The sequence below is a fragment of the Squalius cephalus genome (assembly GCF_949319135.1).
Source record: "Squalius cephalus genome assembly, chromosome: 5".
Classification (NCBI taxonomy): domain Eukaryota; kingdom Metazoa; phylum Chordata; class Actinopteri; order Cypriniformes; family Leuciscidae; genus Squalius; species Squalius cephalus.
Window position 1 is genome coordinate 34,763,492 of NC_137126.1, and position 22,296 is coordinate 34,785,787.

Here is a 22,296-nt window from a genome sequence, read left to right on the forward strand (position 1 = left end):
CATTGGGCATTGAAAACACTCAAGCAATCAGATTGCCTTAAATGCAATGATAATGATTCAAGATTTTCCTTTGCACCTTTATTTGAATGAAGAGGCCTCACATTTTATTGTAGGCATCAATAAAGGGATGTTTTCCCAAGTTTATTAATGTAAAAGACATCCGGTTTTCACCTTAATTTTCCTCGCATAACTATTCCAGCTGACATTTAATAGTCAAGTATCTTCGGGATTATAAATGTCTCTATCTCTTTTTCTATCTGTCTTTAGTGTGTGCTGTTCCTGTGGACATTGAAGATCAACCACACCAACACCCTCTTTCTCCTCAGAGGCAACCACGAGTGTCGGCACCTCACAGAATACTTCACCTTCAAACAGGAATGTGAGTGCTGTGGGAATGTGCCGTCTAGGGGTGCTGAGAGCTAAGTGATGTGTTGGCTCGAACCGTCCGCAAGCCTTTTCCTCACTTTCACCGATGTTCCCACTTTGATGTCTGAAAAGCTGCATTTTCAGCCAGCTGTCACCAGTTAGAATTTTCATTTTCCTTGCAAACAGTATAACATTACTCCTGCAGTTACAGGGATAGTTCACCAAAAAAATGAAAATTCTGTCATCATTCACTCACCCAAAAGTATGGAAAATAAATACTAAGGCAGTCGATGGCTACCATCAACTGTTTGTTACCAACATTCTACAAAATACCTTCTTTTTTGGTTTAACAGATGAAAGAAACTCATACAGGTTTGGAACAACTTGAGGGTGAGTAAATGTTGACAGAATTAAAAATTTTGGGTAAACTATCCCTGTGATTTTTTTTTACTTATTAGAAGGGACCCCATACTGCAGCATTTTAAAAAGCATATTTACTTGATGTGTGTGTGTATGTGTGTGTGTGTGTGTGTATATATATATATATATGTGTGTATATATATATATATATATATATATATATATATATATATATATATATATATATATATAAATATATATATATATAAATATATAAATATATATATATAAATATAAATATATATATATATATATATATAATATATGGTGCCGACGGCTAGTGGTTACTAGGGGTGTAACGATTCATCAGCTACATCGATGTATCGATTTATATTCCTATGATCCAACTACATCGATCTGTGCTCGGCAAGTTGGCCTTCCGGACGACATATATCGATCTAACATCGTTTTAAAAGGTAATGAATCGATTGTATCGATACTAGGAAATAACGCATTGGATTTAAGCATGTCAGACTTTATATGGATGTTTTTTTAATGATAAAGGCGTTAAACGTTACTCGATTCAGTCTGCCTATCTGTGACGTCATCGCCATGCTCGACGCGCCAGCAACAGCGCAAAGACAACAAGCAGCGCAAAGTCTCTCACCTCAGAAAAACGGACTTTCCTGTCCTCTCAGCTGCTATACTGCAGTAGCGCGCAAATGCGGCGAAGCGAGCTGTAGGCCTATATCGCTTCACTATATATAAAGCACAAAATAAACTACAAGCATGCAACATCGTTACGTTTTAAATTAGAAAAAAAAAACGTGTTGTCCAGATTCAGTATCTGCGGTCAGATGATGTTGTCAGGCTATATGTCCGTGTCATTATTCCATCATTATTTTCATAATTTGTAACGAAATAAAGTCTCTCACCTCAGAAAAACGAAATTTCATGTCCTGTCATCGTGCACTCTTTAATTGCACGCGCAAATGCGCCGGCGCGCGCTGTATCACTTCACTAAAGCGCAAACGTAAAGGGGTAAAGTTAAGTAAAGGGGGACAGAACTTGTCAACATTTTTTGTGTAAACAAATGTATTATAATAGGCCTATATAATTCCTAAAAAGGTGGGGAAAATGGGGAAATGTGGGTCCCATGGCCAAACTATTCAAAACATCATTCAATGTTGTGATAATCGTAATTAATAATCACAATTACAATTTCAAGGGAATAATCGACAATTATAATTTTTGTCATAATCGTGCAGTCCTACTTTATTCAAATAAAATGTGAATGCATTTGACATTAATTGTTGTTTACTTGTTTGTTTATATCCATAATTATTTGATACCTGATTCCCTTACAAGAATTTTTGGCTAAAAAGTCACTGAATCGCAGGGACTGACTGACAATCTGTGCGTTCTGGAAAAGTCCAGAACGGCCGTCCAACCGAGGGTCGTCGGCACAAGAAAAAGTGTAATAAAGCAATATGAACAGCCAACAGCACTAATATGATCACTTATACGCTACGTGTAAAAAAAACAACAACTGAGGAAGAAGAGTCGGCCTATAGCCACAGACAGAAAGTTAGTTTTATAAGGCTTACGCTACCTATACGGCACTTTTAAATTTGCTTACATTATATTTGAATAGTTAAGTTATAGTATAGCAGTGGTCTCCAACGTGGTGCCTGTGAGTTGCTTGCTAAACACATTCTATAAATAGCCCCAACTTGCCAATAGCGATCCACTGTAAATCGGGGCTCCAGACTTCGACTAAATGGTATAATTTTGCGACCTTTTCAACTAAACTTTTCAATTTGCACTTTTGCCTCTACAAAATTACCCAACTCTCTTTGATTATGCGCTGTCATTTGTGTTGCGTATGAGAAACATCAAATGGCAAACGCTCAAAAAGCGGAACAAAACTTGTTTGATCTGAGCAGCGCAGAGCATTATCAGCTCGGCCCAATAAACAGCGATCGCGGCCAAAGCTGATCTCGATCACGCGAACATTATTACACAGAGCTGTGCGATCCACTGAGAACCAGTTCAATTCAGCGCAGAATTCTCTATTTCTCTTATAAACCCACAGATGACATTGTGAGTTAAGCTTGTTAAAAGCCAGCTTAAACAGCGCTGATACAAAAAACAGGCGAAACATTGTTCCAAGAACAAACCAGTTAGAAGACATTTCACTCCACAAATTATGAATTAACTGTAGTAAAACAAACTTTTTTTGGCAGTAATGTGCCTGTATATATTCATATTAAAAATGCTGTTATATTAATATAGTCATATAGGCCTATATAGGCTATTAAATGTAATGCCGTAGGCTAATGTTTTTGTTAAGAAGTTATGGCAGTTTATTTATTTATTTTTGCATTTATATTTATACTAAATGTTTGGGCTACTGTTTTTGATAACACATACAATAGGTTTATAGAAAATCAACAAAAAAATCAATAAATATTTTCATAATTTTTCAGGAATTGTTGATTTTTTTTTTAAACGCTTGTAAATCTGAACCAGAATATCAAGATATTTTATTATTTCGCATATGATGATGTGAAGTAAAAAAGCACCACCATGTTATATGTATAATAAATATTTGAGTATAACAAACAAAAATCCCTTCTATTATTTTATCCCTTTAGGTAGCCCTCGCACACAAAAAGGTTGGAGACCCCTGGTATATAACTTATGTTTTATAATTACAAGTTTGTGTAATTTGGGGGTTCTGTAGCCAGTGACATTTCATTATTTGCATTTTATGGCATTGTACATTCTTTGCCTTTATTTGAAGGCTGAGGCTTCATTAATAAACACAACCCCAATTATCATCATTGGTTTTGAGATGTTACTTGCTGTGAATACTTTGTCTGATAGGCTACAGTATTGTGGCATAGTATCAGGACATCCTGGCTAGTGTCTGTCGCACACGGCTAGAGGCGAATGGCCGGATTATGGGCCTATTTGGGAGAAAGTCCAGGGCTGTTTTTTAGCTCCAGTCCGTCCCTGCTGAATCGTTTCGGATCGTATCGTTCTAAATGAACCAATATCGTCCTTGAATCATATCGACAACCACGAATCGTGATACGAATCGAATCGTCGTTAAAACGAATCGTTACACCCCTAGTGGTTACTATAACTTCCTTTAACTGCTTTGCCTATGGCTAACATCACATCAGTGTGGTTTTGTTGGAGTTGGAATTGGAGAGCCAGTCGGGTCTCATTTGTCTTGTTGCTTCAGAGAACCACTCTAGCAAAATAGCAATTACTTATTTTTCAATTAATATGGGTTAAAACTACACAAGGCAGCTGCTCGCACAGTGAAATGTATTATTACATCATGTTTGGCTGGAACATATTTACTGTATCAATCTCCCAGCATGCCAGAGTCACACAATATTGTCACTGCCTGCTGACACCATTGCTGACTGTTTTGGATCAAATTTAGCATGTCTTGACATTTAATGAAAAAAAATTGCAATTGTTTTTGAAAAATACTTTTTATTTACTTTACCACTTTACTCAGAAACACCCAGGGCATACATTAAATTAGAATGAACGTTGCACTCGTGTCTTGTGTCTTTTGCAGCATCTCGTGCAAAAAAATCCATTTGTGTGATCGAGCCTTAAGACAAAACAGACTTGTGTCCTTCACTGTCTGAAATTGGTCTCTACTCTGACTAAGATCTATAGCACCTTTTTAAGACTGCTCTGTGGCGGTTCATAAAGAACTGCTGTCTTTGTTTTACAGGCTTTACGTGCTCTGTTTTCTGCAAACAGCACTTTGTCCCTCTGAGAAAATAAGCTAGTAGACAGCTCTATTAGAGTTAGGTTTGTAGAGCTCAGTGTCTGGTGCCAGAAAGTGTCCAGGTGTGAGTTATTAGTATGCTAGATAGTGAAGTGGCTAGAGCTCATCTGGCTCACAAAGAGACAAACCCGATGAGCCGTTGTACACTATACGCAGCATTACCTCTCCTAATTTATGAGATAGTAATGTATTTTCATTGTGAAGCCTCTCATTAGCATTTGTTTACAATAATTTATTTAAAACCTTAGTTCAATGCAGCATGACCAGCCAAGATCTCAAATAGAGACGCAAGGAGCTGTTTAGCTTCTTTTTAGGGTTGGGCTTATTCACGCTCCAGTTGCTTCCAAATACAGAGACATATTTGTTATCCGAAAGGATATTTCTACACAGGGATTCCTTCTCTCTCCGTCTGATACGGTTGGCCTGGGTTTGCATCTACTGAGCCAGAACCCATGTGCCAGGAGGTTATTACAGGTCTCCTAAAGCCAGTGTTAGATCACATGACCAACCTGGACTTAATATCTGCTGTTGACACCTGAAGTGTTCATGCTCTTCTTCCCTTTATGTCATAGAAGCAACTACATTTTTTTATTTAATTTTGAAACACCTGTCACTTGTAATATATAAGCTAAAGTGCTAGCATTAGCTAGCATTCCCTTTTTTGTTTTGTTTATACTGTAGGTTTGTAATTGGTAAATTACAGACTGTTTCACAGGAATGGCTACAAATTGAGTGTGCTTGAAAGACGTTCACTACACAAATAGAGAGTTCGTTTTTGGTAAATTTATGGTAAACTAAAATATGCTTAAATGTCAGTTCTAATGACACTTATCTGTATGTTCTGTATGTCATGTATTTAAATTACAAATTTGAAATGATGAAGTTACATTTTAAAATACATCATTGAATAGCACACTACAGTTGAACTTAATCAAGTACTTTGCCTGTGCTTTAGTATGTGAGTCAACACATCAAAATAAGTATAATTTAAAGCATGACTTAAAGAATAATCATTTAGAATATACTTTAAAGTATAACTTTTAATGTGACATTACTAAGTACACATACGTGGCCTTTTATTTCATTAATATTATATTATCTGCAAGTACGGTTCTTATTTAAAATATACTTTTAATAGAAGTACTCTACAAGAAACACACATTACTTTTTTCACAAGTGAATGCCGGCCATGTATATAATCTTTGATAGTATACTAGCGCCAGCGATTAATAGTATATTATACTGTATTACATTTTTGCTTCTTGAATCCAAATGGAATTTAAATGAAGTTTCCTTTGAACATCTGATTAAATCCCTGGTTTTGGTTTTCTATGGGTCAGTGGTAGTCTATTGTGCTTGAAATGAACACTGTTTGCTATTAAGCTCATACAATAGCTTTGAGGCTATTGTGCTCTGCATAACAAAGATGGAGGCGGTTTCATGGTAGAATGTTTAGTGGAAGCCCAAGTGCTCTCGATGAGATCTCTTTCGCAGAGCGAATGTGTAATTCGGTTTGGTGAATAACCCAGCTGTATTTAGTGGAAACCAAGACAAGACTAATGAGACTACTTCAGTTCAGATACTGAAGTATTAATAAGCTTAATCAGCAGCTGAATTAAGTATTCGCATTGCACTAATTAGGCTCATTTGAATTTAATCGAATAGTCCCTGCTGCTTTTGTGTCTGCTTGGTGGCAGGTTTTGTCGCTTTAGGTGTAGTTATTACTGTATGACTGCGTAAAGATGTGCTGGTTGTCATCACGAAATATTATTATGCACAAAAAAATCTAACATGACCTTGATGATGATGACTTTTACTGTTTTACTCTTTTACTGTTTAGTGTATGTATTGATTTAAAGATCAGATCTGTAAGGCCAGTGTCAAAACTGAATTGTTAATAATAACATTGAGAAATGTCAATTTCAGCAGCGCAGGAAGTTGCTAGTTTTCGACATAGTTAAGTTCTCATTGCACTTTTTGATTTGAGGGAGCAGTCATTCTTTCTGTCCATTTAAGGGATCAAATCGACTAGAATTTAAATTGATAAATTCATTAATATATTTTTTTGTGAATAATATACTGGAAATCTGGAATACGTTTTAAATTACCCCTGCCATCTCATGGTGTTTGGGGTCAGTATGATTAATACTTTTATTCAGCAAGGATGCATGAAATTGATCAAAAGTGACGGTAAATCTTACAAAACATTTATATGTCAAATAAATGCTGTTCTTTTGAACTTTCTATTCATCAATCCTGAAAAAAATGTGGGAAACATGTTTGTGGTTTCCATAAAAATATTAAATGGTACAACTGTTTTTAACATTGCTAAAAATAAAAAATAAAATGATTGAGCCATCACAGTAAAAAATTACATTTTAAAATTTAAATTTACATAAAACACATGGTTCAAATGTATTAGTGTTTTTCAGTATTCAAAAACATAAAAACAAAAAAAAATCATATTAACCTCAAGTAGCCAATGTATTTTTGGTGCAATAAACATGGCTTGTAAAAAAAAAATGTCTGCCTAAGATATATTTTGGGAAGTTTTTGAAGAATTTTATACATGTAGGCTACATTTATTTAAATTAAGCTGTGTATGAACATCGAGTAACACTTTACAGTAAGGTTTCGTTAGTTAACATTAGTTAACTACTTTATTGAACTAAGAATAAACAATATTTCTACAGCATCAATTAATCTTAGTTAATTAATTTCAACATTTACTAATACAATATTAAAATCAAAAGTTGTATTTAGTTAACATTCGTGAACTACATGAACAATGAACTGTATTTTTATCAACAAAGACTAAAATACTGTAACAAATGTATTGCTCATTTTTAGTTCATGCTAGTTAATACACATACCAATCTTAACAAATAAGACCTTATTGTAAAGTGTTGCTAAAAATCAAATTGAATCATTTTTCTTTTGAGCTGAATCAAAAACTAGTGAATTTTAGCACTGTCAACTCAAATACTCACACTCCTTATTAGACAGTTTTCAATATATCCTTGTCGAAGGTTATTTAATAAAGTGTTGGGGACAGAAACGGCCATGGCAAAAAGACATGTCCCACCCATCATAAATGACACTTATGGTTTTCTGTATAATAGTTCAAATGCCAAGGTCAGCCTTTGATAAAAATGTTATTGAACGAGTGATTTCTTGACTTCAGTGCACCAAACTTTAATACATTCGTACTTTCCTGTCTTTGTCCTCTTACAGGTAAAATAAAGTATTCCGAGAGGGTTTATGACGCATGTATGGAGGCCTTTGACTGCTTGCCTCTTGCAGCTCTTCTAAACCAGCAGTTTCTCTGCGTTCACGGTGGCCTCTCACCAGAAATCAACTGCTTAGATGACATTAGGAAAGTAAGCATCTGTTTATGTCCTTTTCCTTAAAGCCTTTTTATTGAAAATCAAGATGTGTTCATGCCTCCTCCTTTGTCTTTGCGCTGTGTTATGCAGTTAGACAGGTTTAAGGAGCCCCCAGCATTTGGTCCTATGTGTGATTTGATATGGGCCGACCCGGGAGAGGACTACGGCAGTGAGAAGACGGCAGAGCATTTTAACCACAACTCAGTCAGAGGCTGCTCCTATTTTTTCAGGTACTGGAGCAAAGCTGTTCATTGGGTCATATCTCCCGGATTTATATAAATATAATTTACAGCTTTATTAAACATGACTCGCAATAAAAATATTCAAGTGATATTTACCTTGACTTTTCTTTCCTTTTTTTCACACAAATTATTTGTTATAAATTATAATTCAATTTAATATATTATGTAAATTATAATTTAGTTATATAAAATATTTAAATTATAATTAGTATTTTTTTTTACATTTTCACACAATAAATATTGAAATAGTTCATGTTTATTTTATTTGTTAGATTATAATAGTTTTAAACATTAATTATTGTTTTCTGATCTATTTGTATAGTTTTAAGTCAAAGCCAATTGAAAAGTGTCAGGGTTCTGTCACTTCTGTCTAGTTTATTTCTTGGTTTTGTGACAGAGCTCTGACACTCCTGTTTTGTCATGTCTTTGTGTGGGCGCGCGGCTTCGAGCGTTCTCTTGCCTGTATGCCTTGTTACAAGTGCGGGGCGTGGTGTTTGGATCCCGGCACATCTGTCTAGATTCGTTTCGGTTCTGACACAGGATGAGCTCACGCTCGTTCTCGTGCGCTCTGTCTTTTGTTCATTTTGATCAACGAGATCGAACAAGAGAGTCAGTAAAATGATATGATCTTCCCATCACTTGTGCCATGTGCTCTCCTGTCCATTGTCTAACCCCGCCCATCTTGTTACCTGATTATTGATTAATTTACCCCACCTGTCCTCCCTCATTACCTGCTTTGCTTGCTCTCCCTGTTTATTCTCCTTGTGTTTTCAGACCTGTGCTGGATTGTCGTTTGTGGTTTACCCTTGTTTATTCCTCCTGTGGTTTAGTCAAGTCAAGTCTGTCTTGTTTTCCCCCTCAGGGTAGTTTTTGTTTGCATTTTGTTTTATTTTTATTTTTAATAAAAGCCTTCATTCTTCTGTGCTTGAGTCCTCGCCTCATCTCCTCATCTCCTCAACCCCAAACCCTGTCAGAAAAGTAGCATATGAAGCCATAATAAAAAAAGTTCCCATATCAGTTTTATTGTAATCTTCATATAACAAAAATAAAAAGAGTTTAATTTTGTAATACAAATCAACCCCTAGAACATTAAAGTGCCAAAGTTGAAGAAATGGCTTTGTAAGAGTCATTAAATCTTGATATTTTACATTACATTAATACATATGTTGTAATTTACACAAAGGTAAAACCATACGTTGTCGAACTTAGCTTATTTTGACATATTGAACGTTTGGATGTGTAACCAATTTTTTCAAAATAATTCAATTGTTTTTACCCGACTATAAAATAACTCAATCTTGCTTGCTGAGAAAAAAAAGCAGTTTCTTTCTCTTTTACTTTTACTTTTTTCTTTGACTAGATTCTTTATACTTGCTCATAAATGTGCAACTGAGTCATTCGGGCATCTGTGAACTGGTGCATCAATCTTGTCTGATGTACGCTGAACTAACCTGACTGGTGTCACCCAGCTGGTTTCGTTCTGGGTGTATAAGTGTGTTTATTCACTGTTTGCTTGTCCAGCTGGCATTTGTTTGTACCACGCCAACTAAATGCTAACAAAGTGCAGGTGGTTGTCTTATAACTTGAGAGTTCACTGTACTGAGATTGAGTGGACCTAAAGACAATCAGGTCTGGGTGGTATATCCAGTTTTGTAAACAAAATAGTATGTGACAATACCATTTATATCTATATATACATTATTTTGATGTTGCAAAGAACGCATCTGAAAAAAGCGGAAGACACAGAGCTGCTGTGAGGAAAGTGCATGACCCAAATTGTCCTATAAGCTTAAACATGCTTTATATTAAGGGCTTCAAAATAACTTTATACGTGTGCTGTTACTGAGATATTTATTAAATCGCCATTCAGCCTAAAAATACAGAGATAAGATTTTTGGTCCAAATCGAGTTCATTGGCTTGTTCCGTTCAGTATGAGCAAGTGCTTCAGTGGTGATATGTTAAAAAAGTTGTAAAAACTTGCTTGCGGTCTGTCTTATCGCTATGACACCCTCAAGACTTTCTCTTGTTTTACAGTTATGCAGCAGTCTGTGACTTTTTGACAAACAACAACCTGTTGTCAGTAATTAGAGCTCATGAAGCACAAGACGCAGGGTAAGTATTGATTCTGCTGTTTTATGATAGTACGACTAAAATAGCTTGTGCTTTCTTTGCTAATTTGATGTTTTGCTAGGTTAATCTTGTGATTTCAGTGCAGTCCCTCTATGTTTGCCAATTTAAAAAAAATCAATCTGAAACTGTGGATCATTGGATAATTACTCACTGACTTAGACAAAAACACATTATTTGACAATGAAAAAAGAGCACTTCCTTTATTGGTCCACGCCAGATGCCTTTTTGTCACACATTTGTGTGTGTGTTTCTGTTTCAGGTACAGGATGTATAGAAAAAGTCAGACAACAGGCTTCCCTTCATTAATTACCATTTTCTCAGCACCAAATTACCTAGACGTCTATAACAACAAAGGTATGTTAGTTTATAGTACACATTCTTGGTTTAAAAAAGCTTGAGAAAACCTGCACTAAACAAGTATCAGATGACTGTTTGTAAAACTCCATGGCAGCCTATCAGGTTGTTTTTCTTTTTTGTTTGTTTATTGGTTGAATACTTTCATGAATATACATGACATCTCCCTGTATTTTTGTTTCTCAGCGGCCGTATTGAAATATGAAAACAACGTCATGAACATTAGACAGTTCAACTGCTCTCCTCACCCGTACTGGTTACCCAACTTTATGGATGTGTTTACATGGTCGCTGCCCTTTGTGGGCGAGAAAGGTAAGTGTCCAAACTGAGACCTGAAGTGGGAGTTGTGATTTTTCAGCGAGTGAGATGGCTGGTAGTATTTGGCAGGCCATGTGAAGAAGAGGCGACAATGCCGTAGAATACAGAAAAACTCAAATTTTAAACATCATATTAAAGTGCTCATATTATGCAGTTTTAAAGGTTCCTAATTTTGTTTTAGAGGTCTCCTGCAATAGACTTTGCATACATCCAAGGTCAAAAAACACTTTATTTTTCTCATAATATACATTGTAGCGTACCTCTTTTCTCTCATTGTCTGAAATGGGTTGATGAACGATCTAAACATCTCCTTTCTGTGAGCGTACTCTGCTCTGATTGGTCAGATGGCCCAGTCTGTTTTGATTGGTCTACCACTTCCAGCGCGTGTTGAAAACGAAACGGCCATTGCCATATCAGAATTTCAGATCTCGAGGCTTCCTCAGCACTTGTTTGTTGTTTAAGGGTGGGTCAAAACTAGATGCTGTTCAAGGGCAGCCAATGAAGAACATAGGCTTATGGAAATTTGTTACAAACCAATGCAGGTTCGAGCAGGAAGTAAGGCTGGAATTACTGGCGACTAGTTTCAGGCAATTCCCAATCAATTCTTCTTTTGGGTAGACAACTCAATTTGTTGTGCAATTTGATCTTGGAAACTTTGTGGACCTTTTACAATCACAAACAGCTATATTATAGCCTGGCAACTCACCATAGACACGGCTCAATCCGAGGGGCGGGATAAACGGCTGTCTTTCAAATTCCCTCTGCACGCAATAGGACAGCGCTTCAACCAACCAGAGCGTTTTCCCAACAGCGGAGCTAACATTAGTTGATAGATTCAACTTTTGAATCTGGCCGGCAAAACTACGAACACATCTTCCTTTTTTAAGAATGACTTAAGTGCCGTTCTTTGCTCTTTTCTCAAAGAAAAACTTAACTCTAAGTCTTCCAGAGTCGCGGCCAAAGCCGATTTGAAAGACTGTTCTCCAGCAGCAGCAACTCTTCTTTGTTTTCAAGTAGCAGGGAACCGTCGCAACTCTGTCGTCATTATGTTAAGCCCGCCCCGCCTACTCTATACACGATGTGATTGGCCTGACCCAATTTAGGTTTTTACAGCTCCGAAAGTCAACGGAGAGTTGCTAGACTACCCTGGCTGCAAAATACATTTTGCTGCTGCTAGGGTGCGTCTAGATTTCTAGGCTAGCTATATTACACAATACATGAATGGTAATCTGAAAAAGCATAATAGGGCAATTTAACATCATATTAATTGTGCCAGTGTGTTCAAGAACATCTTTCATGAAGTCTTACACATTTATTGGTGTTAAAACGAAGTGTACATGGCTGAAAGCACCATGAAAATTTTAAAGAGAAGCTCTAGGGTCAATGGACCACTGGATAAAGAACTGCATGGACACAGATATTATGCAAAATGTCAACTTACATTGCCGATCTAATGAGGAGGTTCTCTGTTTACAGTGACTGAGATGTTGGTGAATGTCCTAAATATCTGCTCTGATGATGAACTCATGTCAGAGGGAGATGACTTGTGTGAAGGTAAGAGTGTTTATTTATACACATAGTATACAACTGAGATTAATTAAAGTTTGGTAAGCTGATAACTGCCTTATGTGCTGATTTCCTCTTGCTTCACGTTCAGTGACATAATTTAATGAAGAACAGCTTGAATGTGTTTCCAGCTGTGTGTGTGTGTGAGGGAGAGAGCGTCTGTGTGTCTGGTCATCATCAGCGTAGACAGCAGGTCCTCAGAAGTGTCTAACTGTCATTCTGGCTGTCTAAGATGCTTTCCCTGGAGGTCTGGTGTCTGCTGATCTCATCCCATGATACTTCCTTCTTAGACAGATTGTTCTGAAGAGTAGAATTCACATGATGTATACTCTTATGTAAAAATAGTAATATTGGGAAATACAGTATATAACAATTTAAAGTAACTTTTTTGTATTTTAATATATTTTAAATATAATATATAGACTGTAGGATTGTGGATTTGCCTTGTGTAATTATTAAACCAGAAACTGATCTGCTTAAATTATTAGAGCGAAGGCGTGACGCTCTTCTGCAAATACTCTCAAGCCCACACAAGGCAAATTATGCGGTTGGCTTACATTGTGCACCTTGAAGCACTCCAGGCTCATTTTATTTTTTCATTTGAGTAATTCCAAACAATTAAAAAAGAATTCCAAACAATTCCAAACCCTTTGATGACAACATTTCCCCGCCTACACAAGGAAGCAGTAAGGCCTTCCTTCAGTTTTACAATAATAGTAACTAAATAATAATTAATAATAGTGATAGTAATACATTTAAAAAATATTATTAATAATGAATTCATTTATACATTTATTAGACAAGTAACATATGTCTGGCACAATATATATATTTTTGCACAGCATTCTTTTGCATTTTTGTTCAAACTAAGCTTTATTTTGGCAGCAAACTGAAGAAATTGCAAAATAAATATACTACTTGTACACCAATGAGCCAGAACATTATGTCCATCTACCTCATATGCTGTTGGTCCTCCACATGCTGCCAAACCGATGCTTACCCGTGAAGGTGTCCTGTGGTATCTGGCACCAAGACTTTAGCAGCAGATCCTTCAAGTCAAACTTGTTGGTCCAGCACATCATATAGATGCTAAATTGGATTGATATCTGGGGAGTTTGGAGGCCAGGGCAACCCCTTGAACTCATCATGTCCCTCAAACCATTTCTGAACAATATATGTGCACTGTGGCATGGTGCAATATCCTGCTGAAAGAGTCTGTGACTGGTCATAAAGTTTTGGCTCATCAGTATATAGTAAAATTCTAATAAAAAATTCTTCATTAATTATAACTAAATAATTATTATTCATTGCTTAATTTGTATTATTATTAATGTAGCTTTATCGAAAATAAAGTTAACAAAGAGTAACTGTTTCAAATGCAGTTTAAAGTGCAATCACTATTATATTTAGAAATGCAATTGATTTTCAGGAAGTCAATCTGATTCTCAGCATCTCCACATTTTTAGCTCCCCCCTTTCTTAACTGGTTTGTGAATCAAAGGTCCTATGGGGAGACAGTTTTGATGCTGGTTTTGTGTTTCCACAGGTGGAACTCCAGCTGTCCGTAAGGAGGTGATTAGAAATAAGATCCGTGCCATTGGGAAAATGGCCAGAGTCTTTTCTGTGCTCAGGTCAGTCTGAATGCAATTATTTACTTACTTGTTCAGAATATATATGGAATTTTTTTTATTTATTTTTTTACATACATACATACATACATAGATAATTACAGTTAAAAAAAACCTGTTTGTATAAAGAGCTGGAAAAATTACCTCATACAATGAAGTTTTGTTTTAACGCCACACACAAACTTTCCTCCATTAGGATTAATGAGCTGGCGTCAGTGAGTCATCATGCGGAATAACGATCTAATTATATTAGACATTTTTCCAGATGAACAATGCCATAGATAATGGAGGAACAGAGAATATCTTGAAGTCTTTTGTTTCTGGTTTTTTGAGCAATATTCAGATTAGGTTGGCACTACAGCAAAGTTTCAAATTGCCATATATTTCCTCTTTCTCCCCCCACCCCGTCCTAATTGATTATGTGCCGTTTAGTTCTTTGAACACAACTCTAATATGATGTGTGTGTGTGTGTGTTGGGCCTCAGGGAAGAGAGCGAGAGTGTACTGACCCTCAAAGGGCTCACCCCAACCGGAACGCTACCTGTCGGAGTGTTGTCTGGAGGCAAGCAGACCTTACAGAGTGGTAAGTGAGCATGTTTGTGGTTTTGTAATGGTAGATTAGAGAAGTGCGTTTGAGGGCCTATCGCATCCAACCCGTAAGTCATAATGTATCATCATCATCACCACATGTGACTCTGCACTGGCCCCCATACTAAAGCAGAAAGTACCAGCACACGGCAGCTAGAATTAGCTTTGGCATGCCAGATACTAAAGATACTGATCTATCTCCCTCCCTCATGCTGAAATGCATCAGAACTCATAGTGGTAGATACTGATGAGGGTTGTGCTCTCCATCTCCATGAGCTTTTCTGGGCTGCACCCGGCTGCTTAATTCACTTCTTAGAAACCTACCGGTACTAGCTGCAAAATCACTGGCCACACCCCCAGCTGCTCAGATCCTTATTGCTGATCTTTTAAATGGGCAAATCTTGTGAAAAGTCAAGGTCAAAAAGAGATGTTTTGTATAAAGAAAATTAAACTATTTTAGGACCATTGAATTTGCCTTTTTGCATTTTATGACATTATTTCCACAACAGTTAAAGTTCACCCTAAAATCAATATTCTGTCATTATTGTTTATTTGCTTTCTTTGATGGAATTGTAAAGCTTTTAAACTTTAAAAAGAATACAGGAAGATCATGTGTGTGTGTGTGTGTGTGTGTGTGTGTGTGTGTGTGTGTGTGTGTGTGTGTGTGTGTGTGTGTATATATATATATATGTATATGTCTGTGATGGCAATGCTGAATTTTCAGCATCATTACTCTAGTTTTCAGTGTCACATGATCCTTCAGAAATTATTCTAATATGCTGATTTGGTGTTCAAGAAACAGTTTAAAACAGCTGTGCTTAATATTGTTGTGGAAATTGATACATTTTCCAAAAAAAAATTCATGAATAGAACGTTCAAAAGAACATTTACTGTTTTTGAAATAGATTTTCCTTGTAGCAATTTAGTCTTTACTGTCACTTTTGATTAATGCATCCTTGATAAATAAAAGTGCTTATTTAAAAAAACAAAAAACAAAAAAACTTACTGACCTCAAACTTTCGATGTGATTTATTTTTTTACTTTTAATATTACTTTAAGGACAGTGAGTTTGTTTGTATCAAAGTCATGAGAATTGATGAAATGGGATTAATTGTCAAATAATGTCTCAGTTCAAGAAATCTTAATGTTCTTAAAAATAGGCTTCATTTTCTTTAATTAAAATATAATGTTGTATAATCACAATTACACAAACTGCCAAGCTTATTCTGGACACTATGTACACCTGTTACATCCTGCTGTCCACCTATGAACTAATGTAATGTTTACACTGATTATTTGCTTATGTGCTGTATAAAGCCCTTCCCTTGTAGGCTCACATTCAGCCACCTGCACTACAGAGATTCTGAGAACTCAGAGAGCCAATCAGAGGGTGATTGTCATGAGAGCTGCATCATGACTCTCTGGATTGACCTGTCCACTCTGAGTAGACAAATTTTTTGGCGAGGTGCCTAGGACTAAAGGTCATTAAAGGCCAATGGCCTAGGGAACGTTGTGCAAGTGAGCAGTGAAGGAGTGAGGGAGGGAAATCAGAGGGAGGCCGTGGGTGGATGTCGCTATTTGAAGTACATATAGAAAATTCAGTGACCTTTAAGAGGCCGGATTCATTGTCTATGTGTGTCAGACATCAAGCCAACTAGACCTGTGGAACAGAGAGGAATATTAAAGAAACTACGAAGCTGTTGCCCTGATCTTAAGACAAGACCTTAGGACAGTAGGACATTTCCAGCTATAAATATCCAATAAGTCCTTCATATACTCTGAAAATGATATATTATGAGATGGTTTGGTTGTCTGATAACCATCCTCTCCTGTCAGCTGATACAGCATTGATTAGTTGAGTCTGCCTGCATTTTTTGACTGTGGAAATCTCCAAATCAGAGATAAATTCAAAATATGTATTTAAATAATATTTAGTATTCACTGATTCTTGAGACTTGGGACAAAACGTGTTGAAATGCTTCTACTTTGAAGATAATCCCTAAAATTTTCTTAACAGATACCGCCCACTGCCAATTTACCCAATAGTATTTCGTCTCCCCGGGTTACCAGTCGGTGGAAAACACGGCAGCAATGGAAGCCAGAAAATGAAATGGGTCAGAGATCACAGATTCTACCCGACGTAAAAAGCCTCGGCATCCATCTAAAAAGCTCTATGAACAGAGCAACGTATACATTAGATGATCAACTTAAAGTATAAGGCTTGTCACTTTCCCTTGTCAATTGCGCTCGTTCCTGTTGCATGTCCTCAATCTGGCTACCCGCCTGAGCGTCGAGTCTCCCTCCAATATTTTAAATTTGGACTGCAGTACCTATTTCAACCACTAGCTGTCAATATTGCATACTGCATCTTTAAAACCTGTTTTACCCCAGTACTGTAGAATCTGATTGTAAAGAACTAACTGCTTTTTCTCTTACTGACTCTCTGTTGTCTGTGTACACTACTGTCTGATTCTTTAACTACTAATATTACTGCATTGCTGTGGTGTATGGGTTAATATGCTTGGGGGTTGAATGTGATCACAATGATATAACCTCTTTTTCCATTCATTTTGGGCTACTTCCTGCTGCGCTTGCTAATACAGCCACCATAGACGCAAAGGAGGGTCGAGGTACGCTCGCAGTACTGTGTCATATCCTGCCCCAATAAGTTGTACTGTCTTTCCCCTATGTGTCTTTTCATGCCTTGCTGTTGACTTCAGTGTCTGTGTGTGTCTCAGACTAATCATGGAAAATCTGTATTCTTGCACCACCATATTTTTGTGAATTTAATTGAAAGCAGCCTAACAAAGCAATAGGGCATTTCTTTCCCTGATGAGATTCAGATTTGACAAAAGAGCCTGAAATTACTCTGGGCCAGTATTTTTAATGATATATGTTGGATGGGACACTTCAAACCGTCCATGTAGTCATGGAATGAGGCTTCCAGCCCCGGCTCTGCTCCACCTCAATAATTCGATGTTGCCTGCTGACCGGAGGGGTTTGCTGGTTAGTCCCGGGTCCTGGCTAGAGCGTGCTAATTCTCATGCTCCCATATGATTGGCGGAGAGGTCGAGACCTCCCTCCGCCGAGTATTTTCAGATTCTAATCTTGTTACGACTGCACACCTAAGACTGTCTGTTCCCGTTCACGCTTAACACTCTTGCCCGAGGCCTCTCGCCCGCTGCTGTAATGTACCAAGGCTCTAAGCTATTGTGGAAACAAACACACACACACACACACACACACACACACACACGCTGGCATGAAATGTGTGCCAGAGTAAGATACTCTTGCTGTCGAGTCGCTGACCTGATTTCTAAGTTCAGCTGCATCTCCATTTTTTTTTTCCTCCATTTAAATGGGCATCTTGTGTTTGCTCTGTCAACTGGAACCGGTCATGATTCACCTAGGCAATTGCCTGGTGTTTTCAAAAATGTCACAGGACATAATAAGCCTGGCAGTTGTGCAAGAATCAGCTTTCCTGTTTGTGCGTGTTGTTTGGTTAAATATGTGTTCAGTTCAAGCTCTTTTAGAGGTTTAAATAATGAGTGATATCCATCAGAATGTTGAATTGAATTGGCTCAATCTCATTTTATTCCATGTTGTAAACTTTTTCTCTTTTTTGCACAATATAAATATTTTATATATATATATATAAGGTGTAGGGTTTATTCTAATATTTATATGCATTTAATATATTTTACTGCATCACATAAAGTTGTTTGTTGTGTGTTTTTTTACACTGTAAAATTGCAAGTTACAATTGTTGCCGCCATCTTATACTCTCTGTTTCCTGTTCAGATCATTGATTGTTTTTACTTTCATGATTTGTTAATTATGTCAAAAAAAAAATGGGGGTTTGGGGGGAATCCATAATAATTTACTGGACATACTCTACCATTCAAAAGTTAGGTGCTGAAGTCCATTAGTCTTAAGTCCATTTTTAAAAATCACCTAAATTGCATTTTTTTGATTGTTAAAGGGTTAGTTCACCCAAAAATTTAAATTATCCCATAATTTACTCACCCTGAAGTCATCTTAGGTACATATGACTTTCTTCCTTCAGCTGAACACAATCTGAGTTATTTAAAAAAATATCCTGGCGCATCCATCCATCATTAAAGTAATCCATACGGCTCCAGGGGATTAATCAAGGCCTTTTGAAGCGATGCTTTTTTGCAAATCAAATATCCATATATGTTTTATTACTTTATAAACTATAATCACTAGCTTGTGGTAACGTCCGTCCGCATGTTCACAAGAGACGAGTTCCAGCGTATGACGTAGGCGTAGCGTAAGGTGAGAGTAGTTCAGACAAATAGGGCTGGGCAACAAACTCAAGCTCCTCCGATATTTCTCTTTAAGAAAATCTAGTTTTAAACGTCTAATTCATGACCAGTGTTTTGTTTTGCGCTATCCTCTGAGCTTCCGCGTTCGTCAAGACGTCATGCGTCGGGTCAGCGTTCACTCATTGGCCGGAAATCGACTCGCGTACGACCATTACCGGACGCCAGTCATTATGGTTTATAAAGTCATAAATATGGATATTTTTCTTACGAAACGCATTCGCTCCAGAAGGCCTTTATTAACGCCCCTGGAGAGGTATGGATTACTTTTATGATGGATGGATGCACTTTTTTGGGCTTCAAAAAACAAGGTACCATTCACTCCCAAAATAAAGCTTGGAAGAGCCAGGATATTTTTTTTAATATAACTCTAATTGCGTTTGGCTGAAAGAATAAAGTAATATACACCTAGGATGGCTTGAGGGCGAGTAAATTATGGGATAATTTTCATTTTATAACCCTTTAAATAATTAATCAGATGAATAGGCTTTTTGATCAGTAACTGGCCAAATGTGTTTTGTATGCTAGCACAGTTTGTTAATTGTCTCATTAAACAATGTTTAACTAAACACTGAAAGTTATCCTTGATCCTCATGCACATTTTCCTAACCACCTCATTTTCCTTGATTTCTTTTCTTTCCCCTGTTAGCCATCCAAGGCTTCTCTCCTACACGGAAAATCCGCAACTTCGAGGAAGCTCGTGGCCTGGACCGAATAAACGAACGGATGCCTCCTCGGAAGGACGGCAAGCAACCTGACGGGACTACAGTTAACACTGCCAACGAGAAAAACGGCACTGACGGGAGTGTGTAAGGGGAGATTTTGCACTTTTCCTCTCCTACATAGCATTTTCTCTTGCTCTGCCACGTTCTCCACGAGACAGACCCCTCAACTGCCTGGGATGTGGAGAGGATTCATTCCACAAACAGAGAGACAAATCACTTACAACTAAGTACAAACATGAGATTTTATTTATTAAAAGAAATGTATTAGATGTACTTGATAGCAACATTTTAAAGATGAGTGAACATTTGAAAGTGTGCAAAATACAGGTATACAGTCACAATGTGTCAACCTTTAAACTGAGACTACAGTTTTGTAACCCGAAGACAGAGATATGGATTTAAGATGCTTTACAGATCAAGAGATCTAGTTAATACCGCTTTATAATATTGTATGTCAAAATGTATTTGGCAAGGGATGGTTTAGCTGAATATGCTGGCATAAAAATGTCTGTAAGGGATCCAAGGCAACGTAAACCTAAGGGAAATAAGTTATAAGAAAACTATTGAAAACTATTTTATAGCTACTTAAATGTTATTCCGTTTCAAGTGATATTCAGACTAAATGAAAATATTAGCTGCTCTGGGTTCCACGTGTCTGTTTCTACATGGAAAAACTAGCATTTAAATGAGTTTTTTCCTAAAACAGCACTTGAATCCTGCCAGATGACACACCACATGCAAGGAGGCATAACAGTCGATCTTAAATAGAAGTTGTTTGATTCTACTTTTGTGAGTGAAAAAAAGAAGTAACAAAGCAAGTCTTATGAAAGCACTGTCTCAATCACATAACGTAACTTCTGCATCTGTACTGGAAGTTATTTTGGTCTTTTTAGAGCTATCGTTTAACAGACGAGACAAGGCTCTCTTTCCACCGTTTCTTTTCTGCCACTCTTTTTAACATGCTGATAGATGAGATTGGCAACCAGTTTTATTTGTTACTATATACAGTAGGATCTGTTAGTATGCCTGTAAGCTCGTGTACAAATGTAACAGCCAATGTTGGATGTGTGAAGTTGCTTTGATCGACTCAAACGCCAAAGTCTTTTTTTTGTGCTGTGATGAGTTAGCTGCCAGAGCTCTAACCTACCCCATTTTGGGCTATGATGGGGAGGTAATATTGCACTAAATGCAAGTCCTTGTAAATAGAGAACATGTATATGTAACTCTGAAGCAGGAAGTCTTATTCTCTCTTTAAAGAATGTCCACCAGGCCATCATTTACAGCAAAGTATTCATCCTCTGAAGAGAAACTGCTCGTACAGACTGTCAATTTAATCTGGTTCGTGCTTGAGACATTAACAGAGCTTGATAAATGTGTCACAAACTGACTTGGTGGTTTCAGCTGTAACACTATGTGAGGGATTTTCTTTTTTTAACGTGGCTGCTTGTTTTAACAGGTTTTTGGAAAAGTTGTGCTTTGTCTCCGCCTACTGTTGAGATACAGAGACTATAGATGAACAGCATTAAGCCTTTTAATGCAAGTGTTTTTTTTCTTCTTCTTTATTTTAACAAGAGCAGCACGTTTATCTGGTTTTTAAGCAGGTTTAATCCTGATTTGCGATGTTGAATGTCTGATGCTATGCACATGAGCAACCCACCCCATTTAGCGGGTCATTTTTCTGGAAGCATTTGAAATGTATTTAACATTTTAGACAACAGTTCATTTTGGAATGTTTTGTTTTTCTTTTGTCACTCTTTTTTCTTCTTTTTTTTCAATACAGGACCGGTTCTTCACATGAGTCTGATTTAAGTCACCTTTTTCATTCCAAAAGCAGTCAAACTAATAATATGACAAATACGTTGTGCTCATCTTTAGGTGTATGAACTTTTAATAGAAATAAATGTGATTCCAGTGTAGTCTTCTGACATACTGCACTGATTTAATCCTGCAGAACACACACACACACACACACTCGCGCACTCATCTCTTCAGGAAATGCTGTATCTGGACTCTAAAGGGAAAATGTGCTACATTTATTTGCATGTATTTCAACTGATATCAATGAAAGTTCTGAGATTAAGCATCTGATCTGGGATTAGTTCTACTGTTATAATGGTTTAACAGGGTGTGGGCTGGTCTTAGTATACTGGTAACCTGACGTTCTAGAGAAAGGATGAAGAAGTTTGAACTTTCTGTTTGCATTGATCTTGAGTGTTAAAGAGCTGAAATGTTGAGTATTAGGCCTTCACCGACTCAGAGACTCAATTAAGTCCCTGAAACACCATTTGTGGGAATGTTTAGAAATGTTTATGCACAATTATAGCATAATTATAAATACAATTTGGGGATTTAAATGAACAATCCTTTTGTCAAGTACGTGTAATGTGAGGCCACCTTAAATTCTTGATATTATGTAGATGTATCAGTTGAGAAGATGAATAAAAAAATGAAATACTGTGGACCTCAAG

The 22,296-nt window shown here is 37.0% G+C and overlaps 1 protein-coding gene across 2 annotated transcripts in view; it reads left to right on the top strand.

The window, feature by feature from the left end:
- The window catches only part of ppp3cca (protein phosphatase 3, catalytic subunit, gamma isozyme, a), a 48,228-nt gene extending 25,933 nt beyond the window's left edge, over positions 1-22,295 (top strand). Inside the window, exons 4-14 of one of the 2 annotated variants that reach the window (XM_079870892.1) lie at positions 268-379; positions 7,781-7,926; positions 8,023-8,162; positions 10,210-10,287; positions 10,565-10,659; positions 10,846-10,971; positions 12,454-12,531; positions 14,089-14,173; positions 14,655-14,752; positions 17,361-17,387; positions 19,753-22,295. In XM_079870892.1, the coding sequence (XP_079727018.1) occupies positions 268-379; positions 7,781-7,926; positions 8,023-8,162; positions 10,210-10,287; positions 10,565-10,659; positions 10,846-10,971; positions 12,454-12,531; positions 14,089-14,173; positions 14,655-14,752; positions 17,361-17,387; positions 19,753-19,916 (1,149 nt within the window). In that variant the 3' untranslated portion in view covers positions 19,917-22,295. The remainder of the gene's footprint in view (positions 1-267; positions 380-7,780; positions 7,927-8,022; positions 8,163-10,209; positions 10,288-10,564; positions 10,660-10,845; positions 10,972-12,453; positions 12,532-14,088; positions 14,174-14,654; positions 14,753-17,360; positions 17,388-19,752) is intronic. The other variant, XM_079870893.1, reaches the window with a different exon arrangement.
- The last annotated feature ends 1 nt before the right edge of the window (position 22,296 follows it).